We start from the raw sequence: 19,837 nt of genomic DNA on the forward strand, positions 1-19,837 counted from the left end.
GACGACATCCTACTGTTTCCATCAGACCCCATTGTGACTATCCCCAATCTGTTGGTAGACTTCTCACTTTTCAAACACCTTTCGAACCTCCAAATAAATTTTGGCAAGTCAAAAGCTCTGAATATCACCTTGCCAATGGCCATGGTGGAACAATGCACTCGCAATTTCCCATTTGGATGGGAATCAAATGCAATTTCCTACCTAGGTATCAAAATCCCCACCCACCTACGTAACCTATTTGCCCACAACTACGCTCCATTGCTCCTGACTATCCAATCTGACCTCCAAAATCGGCACCTGGGCTCCTTTTCCTGGCTAGGCAGGATCGCCATTTTGAAAATGAATATCCTACCCAGACTTCTTTATCTCTTCTAAGCAGTTCCCATTAAGCTACCAGCCTCATTCTTCAATGCATTCAAGTGTATCTGTAGGAAGTTCATCTGGGCGACCAATTCCCCTCGAATAAGCTGGGATCGATTGGCACTACCCAAAATGCTCGGAGGCCTTGATCTCCCAGACTTTCAAATATATAATTTGGCCTGCCATCTAACCAGGATAGTAGACTGGCACGTCCATCATTCCACTAAAGACTGGATCCAGCTGGAAGACTCTTTTGCGAACCTCCCTTTACCCCACTCGACCTGGATAGACCCCAAACTGGTACCCCAAGCCTATACAGTGCACCCTCTTATAGGAGCATCAATATCTCTCTTCAAACAGATGTGCAAAACACTTTCTCTCACAGCCTATCCTGGCCCTATGACCCCCCTGGATAACAACCCAGCCTTCCCCCCTGGCATGTCCCTAAGAGACTCTACCCAGGAATCAAGACCTACTCCTGCCAGGGCAAAAAATTTCTTTCAGACCAGGACACCCTACCCATCCGTATCAGCAGCTCTGCCCGAGTTCAACATTCCCTTTTTTAAATACTTACAATTGCGGCACTTTTTCACCACAACCAAACCCTCCACTCTCTGGCATAGGGACTTCACCCCCTTCGAACTCTTATGCAACAGTACAGAGCCCCAAAGGCATTTAATCTCCAAAATGTATTCTCTACTATTTGCGCAGCACGAGGTCAAAGCTGATAAAATAATTAAACAATGGGAAACTGACCTCTCCATAGATCTCACCCTGGTCGATTGGGAACGTATATTCACACTCATGCAAAAGGGCTCCATTAATGTTACAATTCAGGGAAACAGATATAAACTTTTCTCTAAGTGGTACAGGACCCCTGATAAGGTCCATCACTTTCACCCATCGGTCCCGCCAACGTGCTGGAGATGTAATGCCATGCATGGCACCCTACTACACATCTGGTGGGAATGCCCCTGCATACAATATTGGTCCGAAATACACCAACAGATTTGTAACATCATCACGTGCACACAGTCTTTCTCACCAGCAACTTACCTTCTCCATCACACCCCTGAACCCCTGGGCGCTTATAAAAAGTCCCTCAACACTTCACCTAATTAACGCAGCCAATTTATGCATCCCTGCTCTCTGGAGAAACACCTCCCCCCCCCCACGGTAGATAATTAGATCTGGCGGGTAGACAAAATTGCAGACATGGAACAACTCATATGTCAAGCACATAACCCAAACAAATTTACCACCACCTGGGCCTGCTGGATACAGGATAAGGATCACAGTACCCTGCGCAGACCCCCCCACCCCCATCTACCTTGAACCCCCTCTATCAACGCACTGCCACTGGGAAACAGAGACGGTCCTAGTACAACATGCACCGTATCACCCTCCAAATTATGTACGGAACATTAATACTAGAGATCACTGGAATCCCCCCCCCCCCCTCTCCACCTGGTAACTACATATCTTCATGGGACACACTGACAATCCTTGCAATATCGTCTCTATTTGTACTTTTGAGTTACCCTTTTTAAGCCCCTCCCCATCCACAGCAAGAGCCCGAAAGGGGTGAATGGGGCAGGAGTAGGCCACAGACGATAATTGCTGAAACAACTTCTCGAAGAAGTCCAGGCGCACATAGTCAGTGATCATCCCAATCGCCTATTCCACTGGCCACGATGAACACGACAACCAAGAGCCACATTACTCCCTGTCCGATTATTCACTCTACTCCATGACAAGTCTATTCATATGTCTCCTTTACATAGCATCCTTACACCGTCAGGCTGAGAGTATCCCCCCCCCTCTCAGTTGTTGTCATGGTCTTCTCTGGATATGGAATATTTACTTAAGTTTTTACTATGCATCATTTCAACGCCTTCATCTTTTGTTGATGTACATGCCACTGTTACTTTGTTAACCTGTTGAAACCCAATAAAAATTATTTTTAAACAAAAAAAACAAAAAAAAAAAAAAAAACACATTCAAAACCCCATATCTTTTTTTTGTTTTGTTTTTTTGCTTTTGTTTTTTTAATTGCTCCTTCGGGCCATATTTCCAGAAATAAACACAATACAGATCAGTATTTAAAAGCAGAAAACATTTATGGTTATTGTATGTGCCAATACCAAAAACAGCAAAGAACAAAAATGATGCAATGTTGCAATACAAATGGAATGGAACACAATTCCAACAGATGGCATGGTAATTAAAAAAAACAAAAAACAAAAACATGATTTTTTAGCACAGGTCTTGATACCTGGTCTCTCTATGTCTCATGTATCTATAGTGTTCTTCAAATACCCAATACAATTAGCCAGGGGCCTGTGCACATGGATGTCCATTTTAGCTCTGACAGACCGTGCACACCGCTCCTTCTGCTTGTATCCAGCGGCTGTGGGCAGCAGAGGTCCTCATGGTAGAAAAATATTCTTTGTACAAGCAATAACCCACAAACAAAAATCCTGTTCTTATGCAGCATACCAGTCCTTAGATGTGGTGGCTGCATTTGTTTTTCCTCTTTTTTACCTGGTGATGCTGTCAGTAACACACTTCCTGTCTTAGAGTGATAACGCTCAATCTCTGTACTGTCTCTATGGAGGAGCAGTGTTGTCACCCTAGAACAGGAAGAGTGTTGGGACTACAGACCGATCTTTACATTATGGGATTATGGTGTGCGGTTGTTTTTCAGGGGTTGGTCTTGGCGCCCTAGCAGAGGGCAAGGATTTGACATCAAACACACACAGCGCAGAGAAGGGAGCTGAGTGTATTCTGAAACCTGAGTGTAGGAAAAGGACACCGCCCTCTACACACTTTCATAGGGAAACGTGCACAGCCGAGGCTGACGTTCATCTGCTGTGTGCTGGAGAGGGAGCAGGGCCACCCGCTTCTCGGATTGCTTGGTGTCGCCATAGACTGGCAGGAGCGACTCATACAGAAAGCATGAGGATGAGGGAGCAGAAAGAAATCACACTTGGTGCTTTAGATGGAGGCTAGTGCACACTATAGAAGGATAGGTTTTGCTCATTTGTCATTCCAGAGGTTTATTAACCACTTTAACAAACAAAAAAAAAGTCAGCAAATAAGAGAATGTTATTGTCGTTCGGGTTAACATATGTCTCTGTTCCATCACCCTCTTATTCCAGCACACGTGATGGAAGCAAGGTATAGCGATGCATGCATGTACAAAAGCTAACTATAACTAGACAAGGCTTATCCCACACTGGAGTGAAAATCAACTCTCACAATTCACAAAAAGAGATTCTATAGAAAATTCTGAAACTTCTGATTGTCTAAGCAGCACTGCACCTAAGGTCTCTCTAGGTCAGTCTGACCAGACTCCCGAGAGTTTAGGACTCTCCCTCGGGGTAGATTTGTATCAAAATCAGCAGACATTTAAACAGCAACTAGTTTTAGTGACAACAAATACTAATTTCTATATAAATACTGGCTCACCGAGCCATAAGGAGCAGAGCCCCTTATGTAAGGAGGGGCACAACAAGGGGCAAAGCCCCTAGTATAAAGGAGGGGAGCCATAAGGAGTAAAGCTCTCTAGCATAACAAGGGGAGCTATAAAGAGCAAAGCCCCTAATATAATGAGGGGTTTTCTGTGCCTGTAATATTCATAGTCATTTACGTATGAATATTCAGATCTGTGCACATATCCTTTCATGGCTGGTTCTCTTTAAAGAAGACATCAGAAAATAAAGTAAAAAATAAAAATATGAATCCAGCTGCACCAGTAAACAGGACAGCTTGGTGCAGAACGATAAAAAATAAAATGTAGAAGTATAGACAATTTTAGGGGCGTTATTCTAAAACAGTTCAAAAGGAGAAGTGAAATTTAGGACAAAAGTGCACTTACCCCTTTTAAACTGTTCCCTTGACCTAACCTAACCCATCCTTCCCTCTCACAGGATGCACGCTTCCCTTGATCTGACAGCCGTGGCCTCAGTAATATGTTTACATGCTGGGGTGCGCCTGCGCATTATAGCCCCAGAGGCTTCTGGGGAGCAGTGTCCTGGGGCAACAGACTTTTTGGAGACAGTCCCATAGGACTAGAATGTACAGGTGTGGCCATCAAATCAAGGCAAGTGTTCATCTGTGGAGGGGGCGGGAGAGTTAGGTTAAGGCAGGGAAAAGGGACACCAACAAAAATTCTAATAGGATTTTTAGGACCACTTCTGTCTTCTTAAAACCTCCAGAGCCTGCTCCCGCTCCTTCAGCACCTCCTTCAGACGTTGGATTTTTTCGTCCTTGGTTGTTTCATCGGGATACACAGACTCAAAGTGAAACCTCTGCCTCGGTGGAGGAGGCGCTTCACTGAAATGTCCAGCGATGTCCTGGCTGGCATAAAAAGAATGGCTGTCTGAGGGTTCTGTATACATTTCTGGAGCACCGTCCTGGGCAGAGTGTGGCGCGCTTACATTCCTGTAGGCGGCGTTCGTTTCAGTTAATGCTGTCCCTTCTCCGGACATTGTGTGCGTCGCGTCTGCTGTTCCAGCAGGGAGAGGTGCGGTTGTTGTAGAAAATGACCTGCAGTTATTTCCAGCTGTGTCAGAGGTCATACTGAAGTCATATGCGTCTTCACTTTTCTTCCGCTTTGAAATGCTGAAGGTTTCTGAAAATGGCAACTTTCTTCTCTCCGGATTTTCGCTATAAGCCTGTTTAAAAGTATAATTGTTCAGTTACAAGACAAAATGAGAGCATAAAAGAAACACAGGTATGGCAGTCTGGCATGGAACTATACACACTGCATGAATGTCACATGAGAATATGGCACAAAACCAGTACTTACAGAGGAATGTAACCCTCACCCGTATTTGTCCCCCGCCTCCCCTCTTACCTGTATACAGTGCCTTAAAAAAAGTATTCATGCCCCTTAAAGCGGAGTTCCACCCAAAAATGAAACTTCTGCTTTCGGAATCCCCCCCGTGTTACATTTGGCACCTTTCAGGGGGGAGCAGATACCTGTCTAATACAGGTATTTTGCTCCCACTTCTGGGCATAGATAGCCACCTTCAGGTATCTATGCCATTTCTGGCACCTTCTCCGTTACACACTCCCACCCCCCACCCCCGGCTGTCTTCTGGGAGACACACAGGTCCCAGAAGACAGCAGGGACCAGTGGGATTGGTGCAGTGTGTGTCGCGCATGTGCAGTAGGGAACCAGGACGTAAAGCCACAAGACTTATCTTCCTGATTCCCTTACCGAAGATGGCGGTGTCTCCACCCGAGAGCTGAGGGACGGGTCGGCTTCGGTGCCGACATTGCGGGCGCCCTGGACAGGTAAGAGTCCTTATTTTATAAGTCAGCAGCTGCAGTATTTGTAGCTGCTGACTTTAAAAAAATAAATAAAAAATAGGCGGAACTCTGTGTTAAAATTTTCCACATTTTGTCATGATACAACCAAAAACATAAATGTATTCTATTGGGATTTTATGTGAAAGACCAACACAAAATGGTACATAATTGGGAAGTGCAAGGAAAATGATAAATGGTTTTCAACATTTTTTGCAAATAAATATGTGAAAAGCGTGGTGTACATTTGTATGGCGCCCCCCGGAGTCAATACTTTGTAGAACCACCTTTCTCTGCAATTATAGCTGTAAATCTTTTTGGGGATGTCTCTACCAGCTTTGCACATCTAGGGAGTGACATTTCTGCCCATTCTTCTTTGCAAAATATCTCAGGCTCTGTCAGATTGGATGGAGAGCGTCTGAAAAGCAATTTTCAAGCCTGGCCACAGATTCTCAATTGGATTTAGGTCTGGACTTTGACTGGGCCGTTCTAACACATGAATATGCTTTGATCTAAACCAGGGGTTTCAAACTGGTGGCACTCCAGCTGTTAGAAACTACAAGTCCCATGAGGCATTGCAAGGCTGACAGTTACAAGCATGACTCCCACAAGAACAGGCATAATAGGACTTGTAGTTCTGCAACAGCTTGAGGGCCGCCAGCTTGAGACTCCTGATCTAAACCATTCCATTGTAGCTCTGGCTGTATGCATAGGGTCGTTGTTCTACTGGAAGGTGAACCTCCTCCCCACAAATGTCACGTCTACCCCAACGCAGATGGTCAGATACTATAGCTAGCTACTGTGTGCTTCACCTATAGCAGCCCCTTTCCCTACCGCTACTCTGTTTCCCCCAGGACTTATACACAATGCTTTAGTGCCTGGCCATCACCATGCCAAGGCAGACATAAACTGAGCAAAGCAAACAGTTACTTGCAGTTTAGCAGACAGATAGCGTGGTTCTATAACAGTCCAGGTAAAGGTAGGCTGAGTTCAGGGAATAGTCCAATATCTGATCCAGGTCATGCACAGAGAAATCCAATAGCATAACAGGGCAGACAAATGGGAGGCTTGATCAGAACAATGCAGGTAACTCGGTCTATCACAAGCAAGAGAGTGTTTGGTTTGCTTATATCAGGTGACTGATCAGATCAATCACCTGGAGGTGAACACAGACAGGGGAAAAGCAACAGCCAACATTTGGGTGCTGGAATGAGGAACAGGGGCACCAAGTGCTCATGACACCCAGTCTCAAGTCTTTTGCAGACTCTTAAGTTTTTTTCTAAGATTTCCCTGTATTTGGTTCCATCCATCTTTCCACCAAGTCTCACCAACTTCCCTGTCTATGCTGAAGAAAAGCATTCCCACGACATGAGGCTGCCATCACCATGTTTCAGGGTATGGATGGTGTGTTCAGACTGATGTACAGTTTTAGTTCTCTGACACACATAGCAGTTTGCTTTTAGGCCAAAAAGTTCAATTTTGGTCTCATCTGACCAGAGCAAATTTTCTGCCCCCTCAAAATAACTCAACACACAAAAATGCTGGCAACAAAAGTGAGTACACCCCTAAGTGAAAATGTCCACATTGGGCCCAATTAGCCATTTTCCCTCCCCGGTGTCATGCGACTTAGTGTTACAAGGGCTCAGGGGTGAATGGGGAGCAGGTGTGTTAAATTTGGTGTTATCTCTCTCTCATACTGGTCACTGAAAGTTCAACATGGCACCTCATGGCAAAGGACTCTCTGAGGATCTGAAAAATAAAAAAAGAATTGTTGCTCTACACAAAGATGGCCTAGGCCAGTGATGGCGAACCTTGGCACCCCAGGTGTTTTGGAACTACATTTCCCATGATGCTCGGCTACACTGCAGAGTGCATGAGCATCATGGGAAATGTAGTTCCAAAACATCTGGAGTGCCAAGGTTCGCCATCACTGGCCTAGGCTATAAGAACATTGCCAAGGTCTTGAAACTAAGGAGCAGCATGGAGGCCAAAACCATACAGCAGGACGGGTTCCACTCAGAACAGGCCTCGCCATTGTTGACCAAAGAAGCTGAGTGCACGTGCTCAGCATCATATCCAGGGGTTGTCTTTGGGAAATAGACATATGAATGCTGCCAGCATTGCTGTAGAGGTTGAAGGGGTGGGGGGTCAGCCTGTCAGTGCTCAGACCATACAGCGCACACTGCATCAAACTGGCCTGCATGGCTGTTGTCCCAGAAGGAAGCCTCTTCTGAAGATAATGCACAAGAAAGCCCACAAACAGTTTGCTGAAGACAAGCAGAGTAAAGACATGGATTACTGGAACCATGTCCTGTGATCTGATGAGACCAAGATAAACTTATTTGGTTCAGATGGTGTCAAGGAGGTGTGGTGGCAACCAGGTGAGGAGTACAAAGACAAGTGTGTCTTGCCTACAGTCAAGCATGGTGGTGGGAGTGTCATGGTCTGAGGCTGCAAGAATGCTGCTGGCACTGAGGAGCTACAATTCATTGAGGGAACCATGAATGCCAACATGTACTGTAAGAAGCAAAAAGAAAAAGGGAGACGCACCGACCTAGTGCATTACCACTGATAGAGCTTTATTCAAATAAAACACATAGCAAAATGAATACTCACAAACCAGTATTGATAGAAGGCATAATCAATACAGCAGAGTCCACTCTTCCGAACATCAACAAGCCTGGACCTGATGTCAAGTGGATCGAGCAATACCCCAACAAAATGGCTGACGCATTTCAGGGGAGAACCCCTTTCCTCAGAGCCTAAAGGGGTAATCCCGGGGTATTGCTCGATCCACTTGACATCAGGTCCAGGCTTGTTGATGTTCGGAAGAGTGGACTCTGCTGTATTGATTATGCCTTCTATCAATACTGGTTTGTGAGTATTCATTTTGCTATGTGTTTTATTTGAATAAAGCTCTATCAGTGGTAATACACTAGGTCGGTGCGCCCCCCTTTTTCTTTTTGCTTCTATCAGTTTCTGAATACCCATTATTCTGAGGAGGGCTGCAAGACGATAGACACTGCCATGTGAAGCTGATTACACCACACATTGAAGACCTTGACATCAGAGCGCAGGAGAAGTTTTTGCTTTCCTTTCTTGTGCCAACATGTACTGTGACATACTGAAGCAGAGCATGATCCCCTCCCTTCGGAGACTGGGCCGCAGGGCAGTATTCCAACATGATAACGACCCCAAACACACCTTCAAGGCGACCACTGCTTGCTAAAGAAACTAAGGGTAAAAGGTGACAGACTGGCCAAGCATGTCTCCAGACCTAAACCCTATTGAACATCTGTGGGGCATCTCATTTGATGACCCAACTCTGAACCCCCCCCTGCTCATCTGTCCCACCACTGTACCCCCCTGCCTTTCTGTCCCATTGCTAAAGCCCCTTCTCACCTCTTGTACCACTGTACCCCCCCCATACATCTACCCCACCGCTGTACCTCCTGCTCTTCTGTCCCACCTCTGAACCCCTCCTGCTAAATTTCCCCACCGCTGTACCCTCTTCCCATCTATGATATGTGTGATATGAAGAGTGGTGAAAGGAAGCAGAGATGAGACAAATCTACCTGTCCTGGCACACTCATCCTGCTGATCCACCTCTCTCATCCAGCCCATGTGCTTGTATGTGACGTATGTGATGTATGGGATGTATGGGATGTATGTGATATAAGCAATGTCACATACAAGCATCTGGAATGGATGCACAATGATGACCTCAGGTCAGGGGTATGATCTGAAAGCGGTGGGCCTGTTTCAGGCCACCGCAGCTGTGATCTGCGTGGCAACAAAAGTTGGGTGCGATTTTCATTGTGCTGAATACTGGCTGTGGCTTAAAGGGACACAGAGTGCCGGGGTTCAGAAGTAAGTGACACAAAGCTTCAGGAATTAATTTAAACAAGGTTCCCAGAAGCTCAACAGTAATTCAGACATCCCAACCTGCAAAAACTAAATTTCAGGTAGGCGATGCTTCGAGTTGGCGCCAATCCCCCCCCCCCCCCCAATAAAATGCAGCCTTACCAGTGCTCATTAAATGCAGCTGTACCCGTGCCCATGAAATGCAGCCTTACCAATGCCCAATGAAATGTAGCCTGATCACACAGCTGCTGGGGCTGGTTGCTGGGACCTGGCTTCTGGTCCTGGGGTCTTGCTGCTGGGGCCAAGGGTCTGGCTGCTGGAGTCTGGCTGCTGGGGCCAAGGGGTCGGCTGCAATGGGGCTAGCTAGTGAGCCATCCCAGTCGTAGAATTCCCCAGAAAAAAGAGGGTGGGCGGAGGCAGAGAGAAGACAGATCTGGAGGCTGTAGTGATAAAAAAAAATTAAATAAAAACATCTTTCCCCAGTAAAGCGGACTTTTTCTACACTTCCGGCTGTCGCTGCGCAGTGATCTCCTGTGTGACACATGACAGTTCCAGTCTTCTATATCAATCCGCTGAGCAGACCGGGGCTGTCATGTACTTGTCATACAGGAGATCTCTGTGCAGTGGCAGCCAAAAGTGGAGAAAGAGTGCGTTTGACAGAGGAAAGTTTTTTTTTTTCCTTTTAATTGCTACAGCCTGCAAATCACAGTCTCCTCTCTGCCTCTGCCCACCCCCCTCCTTTCCTGCTGAATCAGCCGGACCGACCCCAAAACAAAAACAAAAAAAAAGTACCCATGCAGTAGCCAAAGCAGGCTGGAGACAGCATTATGGACAATCCCCCACCTCGGCCTCAGCTCGCAGTGCCTTACATCCACCTGTCACTCAGCCACAGACAAAGCGTCCGTACTCCATTCGGCCACTTGGGACGCTCTTGTCTGTCTGTGGCTGAGTCACTGGCCCATCCGGGAGATCGCCCTGAGCTCGCGGGTGTCCTTTGAGCCCGCAGCCAAATGCGGGAGACTCCCATGGCTCGCGGGAGACTTTTGGATGTCTGGTAATTCCACAAACTGTCACCTGATTGTGGTTTTCTAAATCACAGTGAAATCCCTTCTTTTTGAGTTTGGTAGTGGCAACCAAGCAAGTCATCTTCCTCCCAGATGGTGGACGGGGCTAGCAGGACTGTGATTGGCTTTAGCTGTGAGTAATGATAGTCCTCCTTCTGGAAACAGGGACCGCCCCCCACCAGAGCTGCACCCAATCTCTTTCCCCATCACAAAAGCTGACGATCACAGCTACAGCAAACTTAGAGAACCAAACAATGTTTGCCATCTTTTACAATGTGTGGGGGGTGCAGTGCCTCCCCCTGAGTGCGGCGTGGTTAATTCTGAAATTGAAATGCATTAGTGTCTCACTGACACTTCCCTGTGCTGCTGAGGAGGGTGTCGAGTGCCAGCAAAGGAGGCCTTGAGTGCTGCTTGTGGCACCAGTGTCGGGGGTTGCCTACCCCTGCTTTAAAGTGATTGTAAAGGGTTTTTCCTTTTTTTTTAAATAAATAACAAACATGGTATACTTACCTCCTCTGTGCAAGGGTTTTGCACAGAGTGACCCTGATCCTCCTCTTCTGGGCTGCCCGGGCAGAGCTCCTGGCTCCTACTCCTCAAGTGCCCCTACAGAGAGACACTTTCCATGGGGGCACTTGTGCTGGCACGCCCCCGAGTACTGCTGCTGCATCCATTGACACAGACAACAGGACTTGGCCCTGGCCTCCGCATCACTGGATTTGATTGACAGCAACGGGAGACAATGTCTCCTACTGCTATCAAAACTTTACAACCTCTTTAATACTTTGAGTCCAATAAAAATAGGATTTTTATTGCATAAAACCCCAGACTAAAGAATGTGAAGCAAGCTGTCTTTGAAATAAGACCGATAAAGCTGAGACTTGGCCTTTAATAGTACTCGAGGCCAATTTCATCTCTACTCCTAATTGTATGTAGTGCCCACCACTTTAGGTGGGTGCTATTAGTTTAGAAGTTAGGTTAAATTGCCAGTGCCTTACTGTAGTTTGTACAGGCCTGGAGGTGTGTTTGGGTTAGGGTGAAGTTATAGGTTAGAGGGGGGTGTGACCACCTGTTCATAACACTGGAAAACACTCCCTTGCTCTCCAGAGGAATCTTCTGGAAAGGAGGCGGGTCAGGCTTTGAGGGACAGGCAGTGTGAATGGGCTCTTGTCCAATCGTTAATTTGCTTGGTCAGGGGCAGGGTCCATACATATATACGGGGGTGACATGTTCCCTGGGAAGTTGGAGATGGGAAGAGAACTAATCCACACAGGCAGAAAGATGTGACATTAAGGCCTAGGGTTGGAAGGCCTGGAAGTTCAGAGATTCCAGTGCCGGATAGCCACACAGATCTTCGCCGGAAGGTGATGGAGGTACAGAGACTCCAGAGCTGGAAGGTTTCCACCATGTTCCCGAAGCAAGAAGTAGCTGCAAACCGACCGGAGTGAACCAGGGTTGGCCTGGACCTTTCCTGAGCTGGGAGGAAAAAGGCAGGAGGAGAAGGAAGGTGAGGTCTGGGACTGCTAGCGTTTCAATACCACATGCTTTTCCGAGGGGCATGTGTGTCAGCTCACTAAAGGAGAGGGACTATTCATTCACATACATCTGTATCCAGAGGCAACTCCTATTCTGTGCATCACTGATGTGATAGTACCTGCCGGAATCTGGACTAAAGCTGAAGTTTGTACATTTCAACCCAGAGGCAATGTATATCTGTGCATCACTGAGGTGATAGTACCTGCCGGAATCTGAAATAAAGTGGAAGTTTTGAACTGTTCTACACGTGTCTGTGCTTTACTACAGCGGGGTGGAAGAAGCAGGGGTTAAACCAGCCGTACTGTATGAACTACTAGCAGCTCCCAAGGGAGTAGTGTGCTTCATGTAGAAAGGCAAGAATTCTGCCTATGATATACTTCCGAGGGTGCCAAGGAAACATAAGCCCTCCAGACCCTATAATATATAGTTCTGGAAGCTGGCTTCATTGCATTAAATCAAGGTAGAGATAACTGGCCCGGAAAGCCTACTTTTCTTCAGAATGTGGGTTTCAATAGGCGAACCATTAAAATTTAGCGTTCATAAGGTAGGAGGGCCCATGTTAAAGTAGGTCTGGCCATAGTGGAAAGGACAATGGATCCTCCACTGCCATCTTTATGATTTCTGCATACCAGGACCTTCTGGGCCACGCTGGGGCTACCAGAATTACCAGCTTTCTTCCCAGCTTGATCCTACAAAGAAGCTGTGGTAGCAACTGAATAGGGGGGAATGCATAAATCAGTGAGAACTAATCCCACGGGGGTTACCAACGCATCTGTTCCGCATGCGAGTGGATCCCTTGTCCCGGACAAAGTTGACTAACTTCATGTTGAATCTGGACGTCAGAAGATCTACATCCGGAGCCCACCATCTTTGGCAAACAGCCCGAAAGATGTCGGGGTGAAGGGACCATTCCCCCGGGAATAACTGCTGGTGACTCAAGTAGTCCGTCTGCGAATTCTCTACCCCCGCAATGAAGACTGCACTGAACATTCCTTTCTGCCCAAGTTAGAATATGGTTCACCTCTGTCTGCGCTGCGAGACGCTTGGTGCCCCTTGGTGATTGATATAGGCTACAGCTGTGGCATTGTCAGATTGGATCCTGACAGGACAATCTCGTAGCCTGAAAGACCAGGCCTTCAGAGCCAGACACACTGCCCGAATCTCTAGGATATTGATGGGCAAGGTTCTTTCCACTCTTGACCACTGTCCCTGGACAGTTGTCTTCTCTAGTACTGCTCACCAACCTAAAAGGCTGCCATCTGTCATTACCACTTTCCAGATAACAGGTCTGAAGGATTTTCCTTTCAGCAGAGTCTGGGTTAGTAACCACCAACTGCGGCTTTAGGACACCCTTGGGTACAGCCGCATTGGCAAGTCTAAAACTCAAATTGTTTTGTTTCAAGCAGATAGGATACTGTTTTGCAACAGTCTTGAATGGCATAGGGAACGGCTTTGAATGAAGCCACTATCTTTCCTAGCAACCTCACGCAAAGGCTAATGGAATGACCATCCGCACCAGCTATCTTATGGAGTTGCTCTTTGCCTGAGGCAAGAAAACCTTTATCTGGGCTGTGTTTATGATCAGACCCAAATACTCCAGCCTTTTTAAGGGTTTTACGGAAGATTTCTCTAGGGTGAGAATCCAACCCAAACTTTCCAGGTAACTGGTTGTAATGTGCACGCTTTTCTCCAAACGAGCCACTAACTGGTCAATAAGCAATAGATCATCTAAGTATGCCAAGACTGTCATGTCCTGTGTCCTTAACCTGGCTAGAGGTGGGACCAGGACTTTTATAAACACCCGGGGTGCTGTAGCTAGCCCGAAGGGCAAGACTACAAACTGGAAATGCTGCTGTTCTACCTCGAACTGCAGAAACCTTTGGTGAGCGGGAAATATAGGAACATGTAGATATGCATCCCTGATGTCGATAGACGCCAGAAGTTCTCCTCCTTGTAGGATAGAAACCACTGACCTGATCGACTCCATGCGAAAGGAGCAGATCTTGAGGAACCTATTTACATTCTTTAGATCTAAAATGGGTCTGACATCTCCATTCGGTTTTGGTACTGTAAAGAGGTTTGAATAAAACCCCAAACCTTGCTCTTCTGTGGGGATTTGTATGATCACCCCCTGGAGCCATTAATCTGTTGAATGCCTGAAACAGATTGCCTTTTCCCTGGATCTTTGGGAACGTTTGACCTCAGGAACGAGACGGTGGAAAGTCCCAAAATTCCAGCTTGTACCCCAGCGTTACCGTGAAAATGACCCATCTGTCCTGAATTTCCTCTTGTCAGACTTCTGAAAACTGCATAAATCTTCCCCCCACCCTGACGGGGGGGGGGGGGGGGGGGACACCTCTTCATAACGAGGCTTTAGAATTATGTTTTGCAGGTTTTTGGCCCCAGGACTTTTGAGCCTGGGCCTGACCCTGAGGTTTTCTTTGACTCCGACGGCAGAGGCCATGGCATTGCCTAGAGCAGGAAGCCCCTGGCACAGAAGAAAGCTTGTTTACATGAAGGGCATTTCACCTTTCTTTTGACTGACAAGAGTGTACTTTTCCCCACTAGAAATTGTTTGGATGTATTTGTCCACATCATCCCCAAATAGCCGATCCCCATTAAAAGGTAAACCATTCAGGAGCTTTTTGCATGGTGCTTCGGCTGACCAATTTTTTAACCACAGGATTCTATGCATGTGTACTAGTGTAAAGTGGGACGCCTGGTGAATAGAATCTTTAAATGGCATGTATGGCAAAGCATAATGCTTTTGGTAGTTCGGCCAAATCCCGGGCTTGTGCAGGAACAAGGGCCTGTATAAACTGGTCCTTTAGGGATTGACAGATGCCTACTGCAGCAACTGCAGGCTGAGTAACGGCACCTGTCAATGAAAAAGCGTATTTTAACAGGAATTCCTACCTTTTATCTGTTGGATCCTTAAGCATTTTTGCATTGTCTTTGACTTTTATTTACACTGGAAATTACAGCATCAACTGCTGGTACATTCCATTTTTTTGGTGAATAAATAGCCAATCCCCTTCAGCATAAATAACCTGTTCTAGTAATGCATGGATAGGAAACACATGCAAAGGCTGTGAAGGTTTTAAGGAACCCAAGGAAGAAACCGAACTCTCAGCAGACTCCTCTGTTAGGGGTAGCATGAAAGTGGAACAAACCATCTCCATAAGATTGCATCAGCAACTTCTCAGATTGTGAGGCTGAAAAGGGTTCATCGACCGTTGTTTCCTCCACAGAGGAATCATCGTATTTCTTTCCTCCTGATCGCCTGAGGGTAACACCTCATCCTGTGCCCACTGTTCCCCTTGCAAAGGGTCTAAGGTAGGGGAGGGGATCTAACACGCTTCCTATCCATTTGAATGGAGGATGCGATTAAAGCCACCAATCTTCCTTCTAGGCCCTGCAGGGTGGAGGAAAAGCAATCTTCAGTCAGTCACTTATACAGGGGCTGAGATGAGAGAAGCAGCTGCACCACCAATTTGTTCCAATGACTCACCCGTTAATAACTATGGCTCTGTGTCCCATGATGTACAATAAAGAAATTTGATTTTGATACAGCATACTGTCTGGGGTCACTCTGTACCAACTTTCCTTGGGAACTCTTCCCATTACTCAAATGCAATGCTTATATGCCCACTGCTGGGGATATCCTAATAAAAGTTCTTCCTTTAAAAGAAGTATGTTTTTTTTTTTTTTTTTTTAAGAATGCATACCTAGGTGGATGGTGGATCTGTCCTCCACCAAACAGAGCTGAGCGATCAAACATCGCTGATCACTCAGTCCTCTTTCACATGACCATTTCGATCACGTCCATCTGTCAACTTTTCGGGTGGACCTGACAGGACGATCTATTCACCCCAATGACTGGCGGGTGTAAATGGACTTGTTTCTGTTTACACAAACCTACATTCACTCAAATCCACAAAAATATAACCAAAGGGGATCTTTCCTCCTCCATCTAGCAAGCTGAAATGTATGTCTCAGTCAATAGAGCCGCAAGAATCTGCGATTATTGCTGCTGTAATCCGTTGGCTGTAGGTAACTGGCCGTGGCCTTCAGCAGAATCAGTCTGCCTAAAATAAATGGCAGCTGGTGTTGAACTGTCAGCATTGAATGTTGTGCTATATCCTTCTGTTGAAATAGATAGAATCCCCAACTGGAGGGCATTTATTCCCATGCCCTGGTTATTCCAGCCACAAGAATTTGCTGTTTTTTTCTGCTGGAATCCAGTGGCCACAGGTACATCTGGTCATATGAATGAGGCCTAAAGTGGAAGAAAATCCTGAACTTCAAAATGTTTCCTCCCTATCTACCTGCCTAACCTGTATAAAAAAGGTATATGCGTACTTACTTTTAATCCCCTCCACTCTGGTCTTGTGATCCCGCAGCTCCAGCCCCCCTGTGTTAGCGAGTGGCTGCTATAGGGGAGAGGAGGGAGCACTGACAATGGCTGGGCCATATGAGCCCATGGGTGACATTGTGACTTGTGGAATTCCCTGACACTGTCAAGCGCTCCCTGAGCCGAAGCTGCAGGATCGTATGACCAGGAAAACAAGTGAATAAGCCCCAACTGCAGCCTCCTGCAATGTGTATGAAGGTGATGGGAACGCAGATCTACTCACCAGCCTGTCTTTGTTCTGACTTGTGGAATGGGTTCTGCTCTCAGGACGGAGAAGAGGAAGCCTGTTGAGAATGATCTTCTCTTTCTTGAAAAGGCCAAATTTGGCCCGCAAAGTTTGGTCGTCAATGGCACGGAACACTGGGGCTTTTGTCACCTTCACAATCTCTACTTCCTTGTCTTTCGTCACCTTCACGATCTCTACTTCCTTGTCTTTCGTCACCTTCACAATCTCTACTTCCTTGTCTTTTATCACCTTCACAAGCTCTACTTCCTTGTTTTTTATCACCTTCACGATCTCTACTTCCTTGTCTTTGACCTTTAAATGTAAAAATAAAAAAAAAGAGAAAATTTAGCTGAGGAGGGTGGAGAGGCAGTGACAATAAAATTCCAGAGATCCTTTAAATACACAACAGTGTATTAGGGAGATTTATCAAACATCATATGCCTACAGATAATCAGAGATAACCGGGTCACCTCTCATCTAGCAGTTGTAAATGCTGAAGCGTAAATTATAATTATTGAGCAGTCCAAAAATGTGGCGATACCAAATATGTGATTGAAAACAAGAATAACGGCTGCGACTTTGCTGCAAGATACACGCCATCAACAAAAACATGTCCAATATCAAGCCGCACTATAAAACTAAGCAAGTGACACATATGATACTGTGACTTTATACAAAATTAAACAGTGAAATATAGCTAATCAAATAGTGAATGATTAATAGTCCATTTAGATTGGTAATCAATATCCTCAGTGCAATTATCGCACACAACACCCAAGAGTAGTGATAAAAGAAAAGGATCCGTCTTCCACCTCCACACAGACTGCCGCTTACCAGCTCGTATGGATCTCTTAATTCTAGGAGATCATATGCACCTGTGACTTGATACCCAGCCCGGGCCTTTGGTTGCTCACAGTCAGGATCCCAGCGCCTTTGCAGTAGTATGTGGCTCAATCAGGAGGTTAGTGGCAGATATTTCCCAGAAAAAAAAACGATAAAAGAACTTCCATAGTGTAAAACCATACAGTAATGACCCCATTTTGGAAAGAAAACACCCCAATGTATATTCTTTGAGGCATAATGAGTCTTTTGAACGTGTCATTTCTCTGGAGCAAAAGGGTGGGATTACAGTGATTTACCAAACACTCGCCAAGGCTGACACTAAATTACTCTATATGAGGGACTGAGAAAGTGACTTGCAATACACGTGGAGTGTTGCAGACTGGCATAGAGCTTCTACAGCAGCATCTAAGGGCATTTTAAATATATAACGTTAGTTGAAGCGAACCCTAAAGTTCTCATGAGGTGGTACATGGTCCCTCTAAAACTTTCCAAAATCTACTATAATGCCTCTCCCTTATGCTTCCGCAATTGTGGACATGTTGGGTCTATGATGCACATCTGGTGGGACTGTCCCAAGATCAGGGGCCTCTGGAATAAGATATTTCATATCATTAGGAAAATTACGGATATACCAATCCAAAAATCCCCACATCAACTTTCCATGCCCAAAAACCCCACGATTAGTCCAACGTCTTATTATGTTCATTTTCCTTGGGACTAGGGATGAGCTGAACACCCCCCAGTTTGGTTCACACCAGAACTTTCGAACGGACCGAAAATTCGTACGAACTTTAGAACCCCATTAAAGTCTATGGAACTCGAAAGTTCGAAAACAAAAGTGCTAATTTTAATGGCGAATATGCAAGATACTGTCCTAAAAAGGGTTTGGGGACCTGGCTCCTGCCCCAGGGGACATGGATCAATGCCAATTTTTTTTTTTTAATACAGCCGTTTTTTCGGGAGCACTGATTTTAATGACGATTAAAGTGAAAAAAAAAAAAGTGAACTATTCCTTTAAATATGGTGCCTGGGGGGTGTCTATAGTATGCCTGTGAAGTGGCACGGATTTCCCATGTTTAGAACAGTCCCTGCACAAAATGACATTTAACAGAAAAAAGTAATTTATAACTACTTGCGGTTTTAATGTAATCTCTGGTTCCGGCAATACAGATAAAAATCATTGAGAAAAATGGCATGGGTAGCCCCCCTGCCCATTACCAGCCCTTTTGGGTCTTGTACAGATATTAAGGGGAACCCCGTACCCAAATAAAAAAAAAAAAAAAAGGAAAGGCGTGGGGCCCCCAGGCCCTATATACTCAGAACAGCAGTATACAGGCGGTGCAAACAAGACAGGGACTGTGTAGGTTTGTTGTGTTAAGTAGAATCGGTTTGTAATTTTGAACTGGTACATTTTTAAAGTGTAGCTCCAGTCGAAAAATCTATTTGTAAGCTTTTTGGAAAACATAGGGAAGGGTTATCACCCCTGTATAATTTGTTTTGTCGTCCATCTTTTTTCATCTCACTTACTGTTGTCTCCTTCCGTTTGCAAGTAGGAGATGTTTGTAAGTTGGATGTTTGAAAGTAGGGGCCTGCCCTATATGCTCTGCAGAAATGGCGGAACAAGGTGTTGGTTTTGCCACAACATTGTAAGCCCTCAAAGTGACTCTTGGTGGGCGCTGGAGAGCCCTGCTGTGAACGATTATATCAAGAATTGTAATTACATGCCATTGTTGAACAGTGGTAGAAAAATTGGACCTTTGGTGGTTTTTTATTATGATCAATCTTTTGTTAAATACCTCAATAAAACTATTGAAAGTAAAATTTTCTACAGATTACCAGTTTAGAGTTACAAAGGAGGTCTTGGGCTAGGATTATTGCTCTCACTCTGACATTTGCAGTGATATCTCATGTGTGGCGCAAACACTGTATATGTGGGAGTGACCTACGCATGCAGTCACTAATGCACGGGAGCACGCGGGGACTGGGGGCATTTTATGTTTTTTTATTTATTTTTACATTTGTTTTATTTTTACACTGTCCCTTTAATTTTTTTTCGATCACTTTTTTTTGTTTATGTGAACATCCCTTGCGATAACAATACAGCCTGACAGGTCCTCTTTATGGAGAGATCTAAAAGACCCCAAATCTCACCTACCCTTAAAAGTAAAAAAAAAAATAAAACACGATTATATGGCCCGATAATCGGAAGTGACGTTG

The 19,837-nt window shown here is 45.6% G+C and overlaps 1 protein-coding gene across 2 annotated transcripts in view; it reads right to left on the reverse strand.

Moving 5' to 3' along the window:
- Window positions 1-2,461: 2,461 nt before the first annotated feature.
- LRIF1 (ligand dependent nuclear receptor interacting factor 1) overlaps window positions 2,462-19,837 on the reverse strand; it is a 63,444-nt gene continuing 46,068 nt past the window's right edge. For both annotated transcript variants that reach the window (XM_077451342.1, XM_077451343.1), the window contains 2 exons: window positions 16,775-17,089; window positions 2,462-5,039 (listed from right to left, as the gene is read on the reverse strand). In XM_077451342.1, the coding sequence (XP_077307468.1) occupies window positions 4,548-5,039; window positions 16,775-17,089 (807 nt within the window). In that variant the 3' untranslated portion in view covers window positions 2,462-4,547. The remainder of the gene's footprint in view (window positions 5,040-16,774; window positions 17,090-19,837) is intronic.

Source organism: Lithobates pipiens, unplaced genomic scaffold (genome assembly GCF_037356315.1).
Source record: "Lithobates pipiens isolate NorthernLeopardFrog02 unplaced genomic scaffold, aLitPip1_a1.2 Scaffold_23, whole genome shotgun sequence".
Taxonomy (NCBI): Eukaryota; Metazoa; Chordata; class Amphibia; order Anura; family Ranidae; genus Lithobates; species Lithobates pipiens.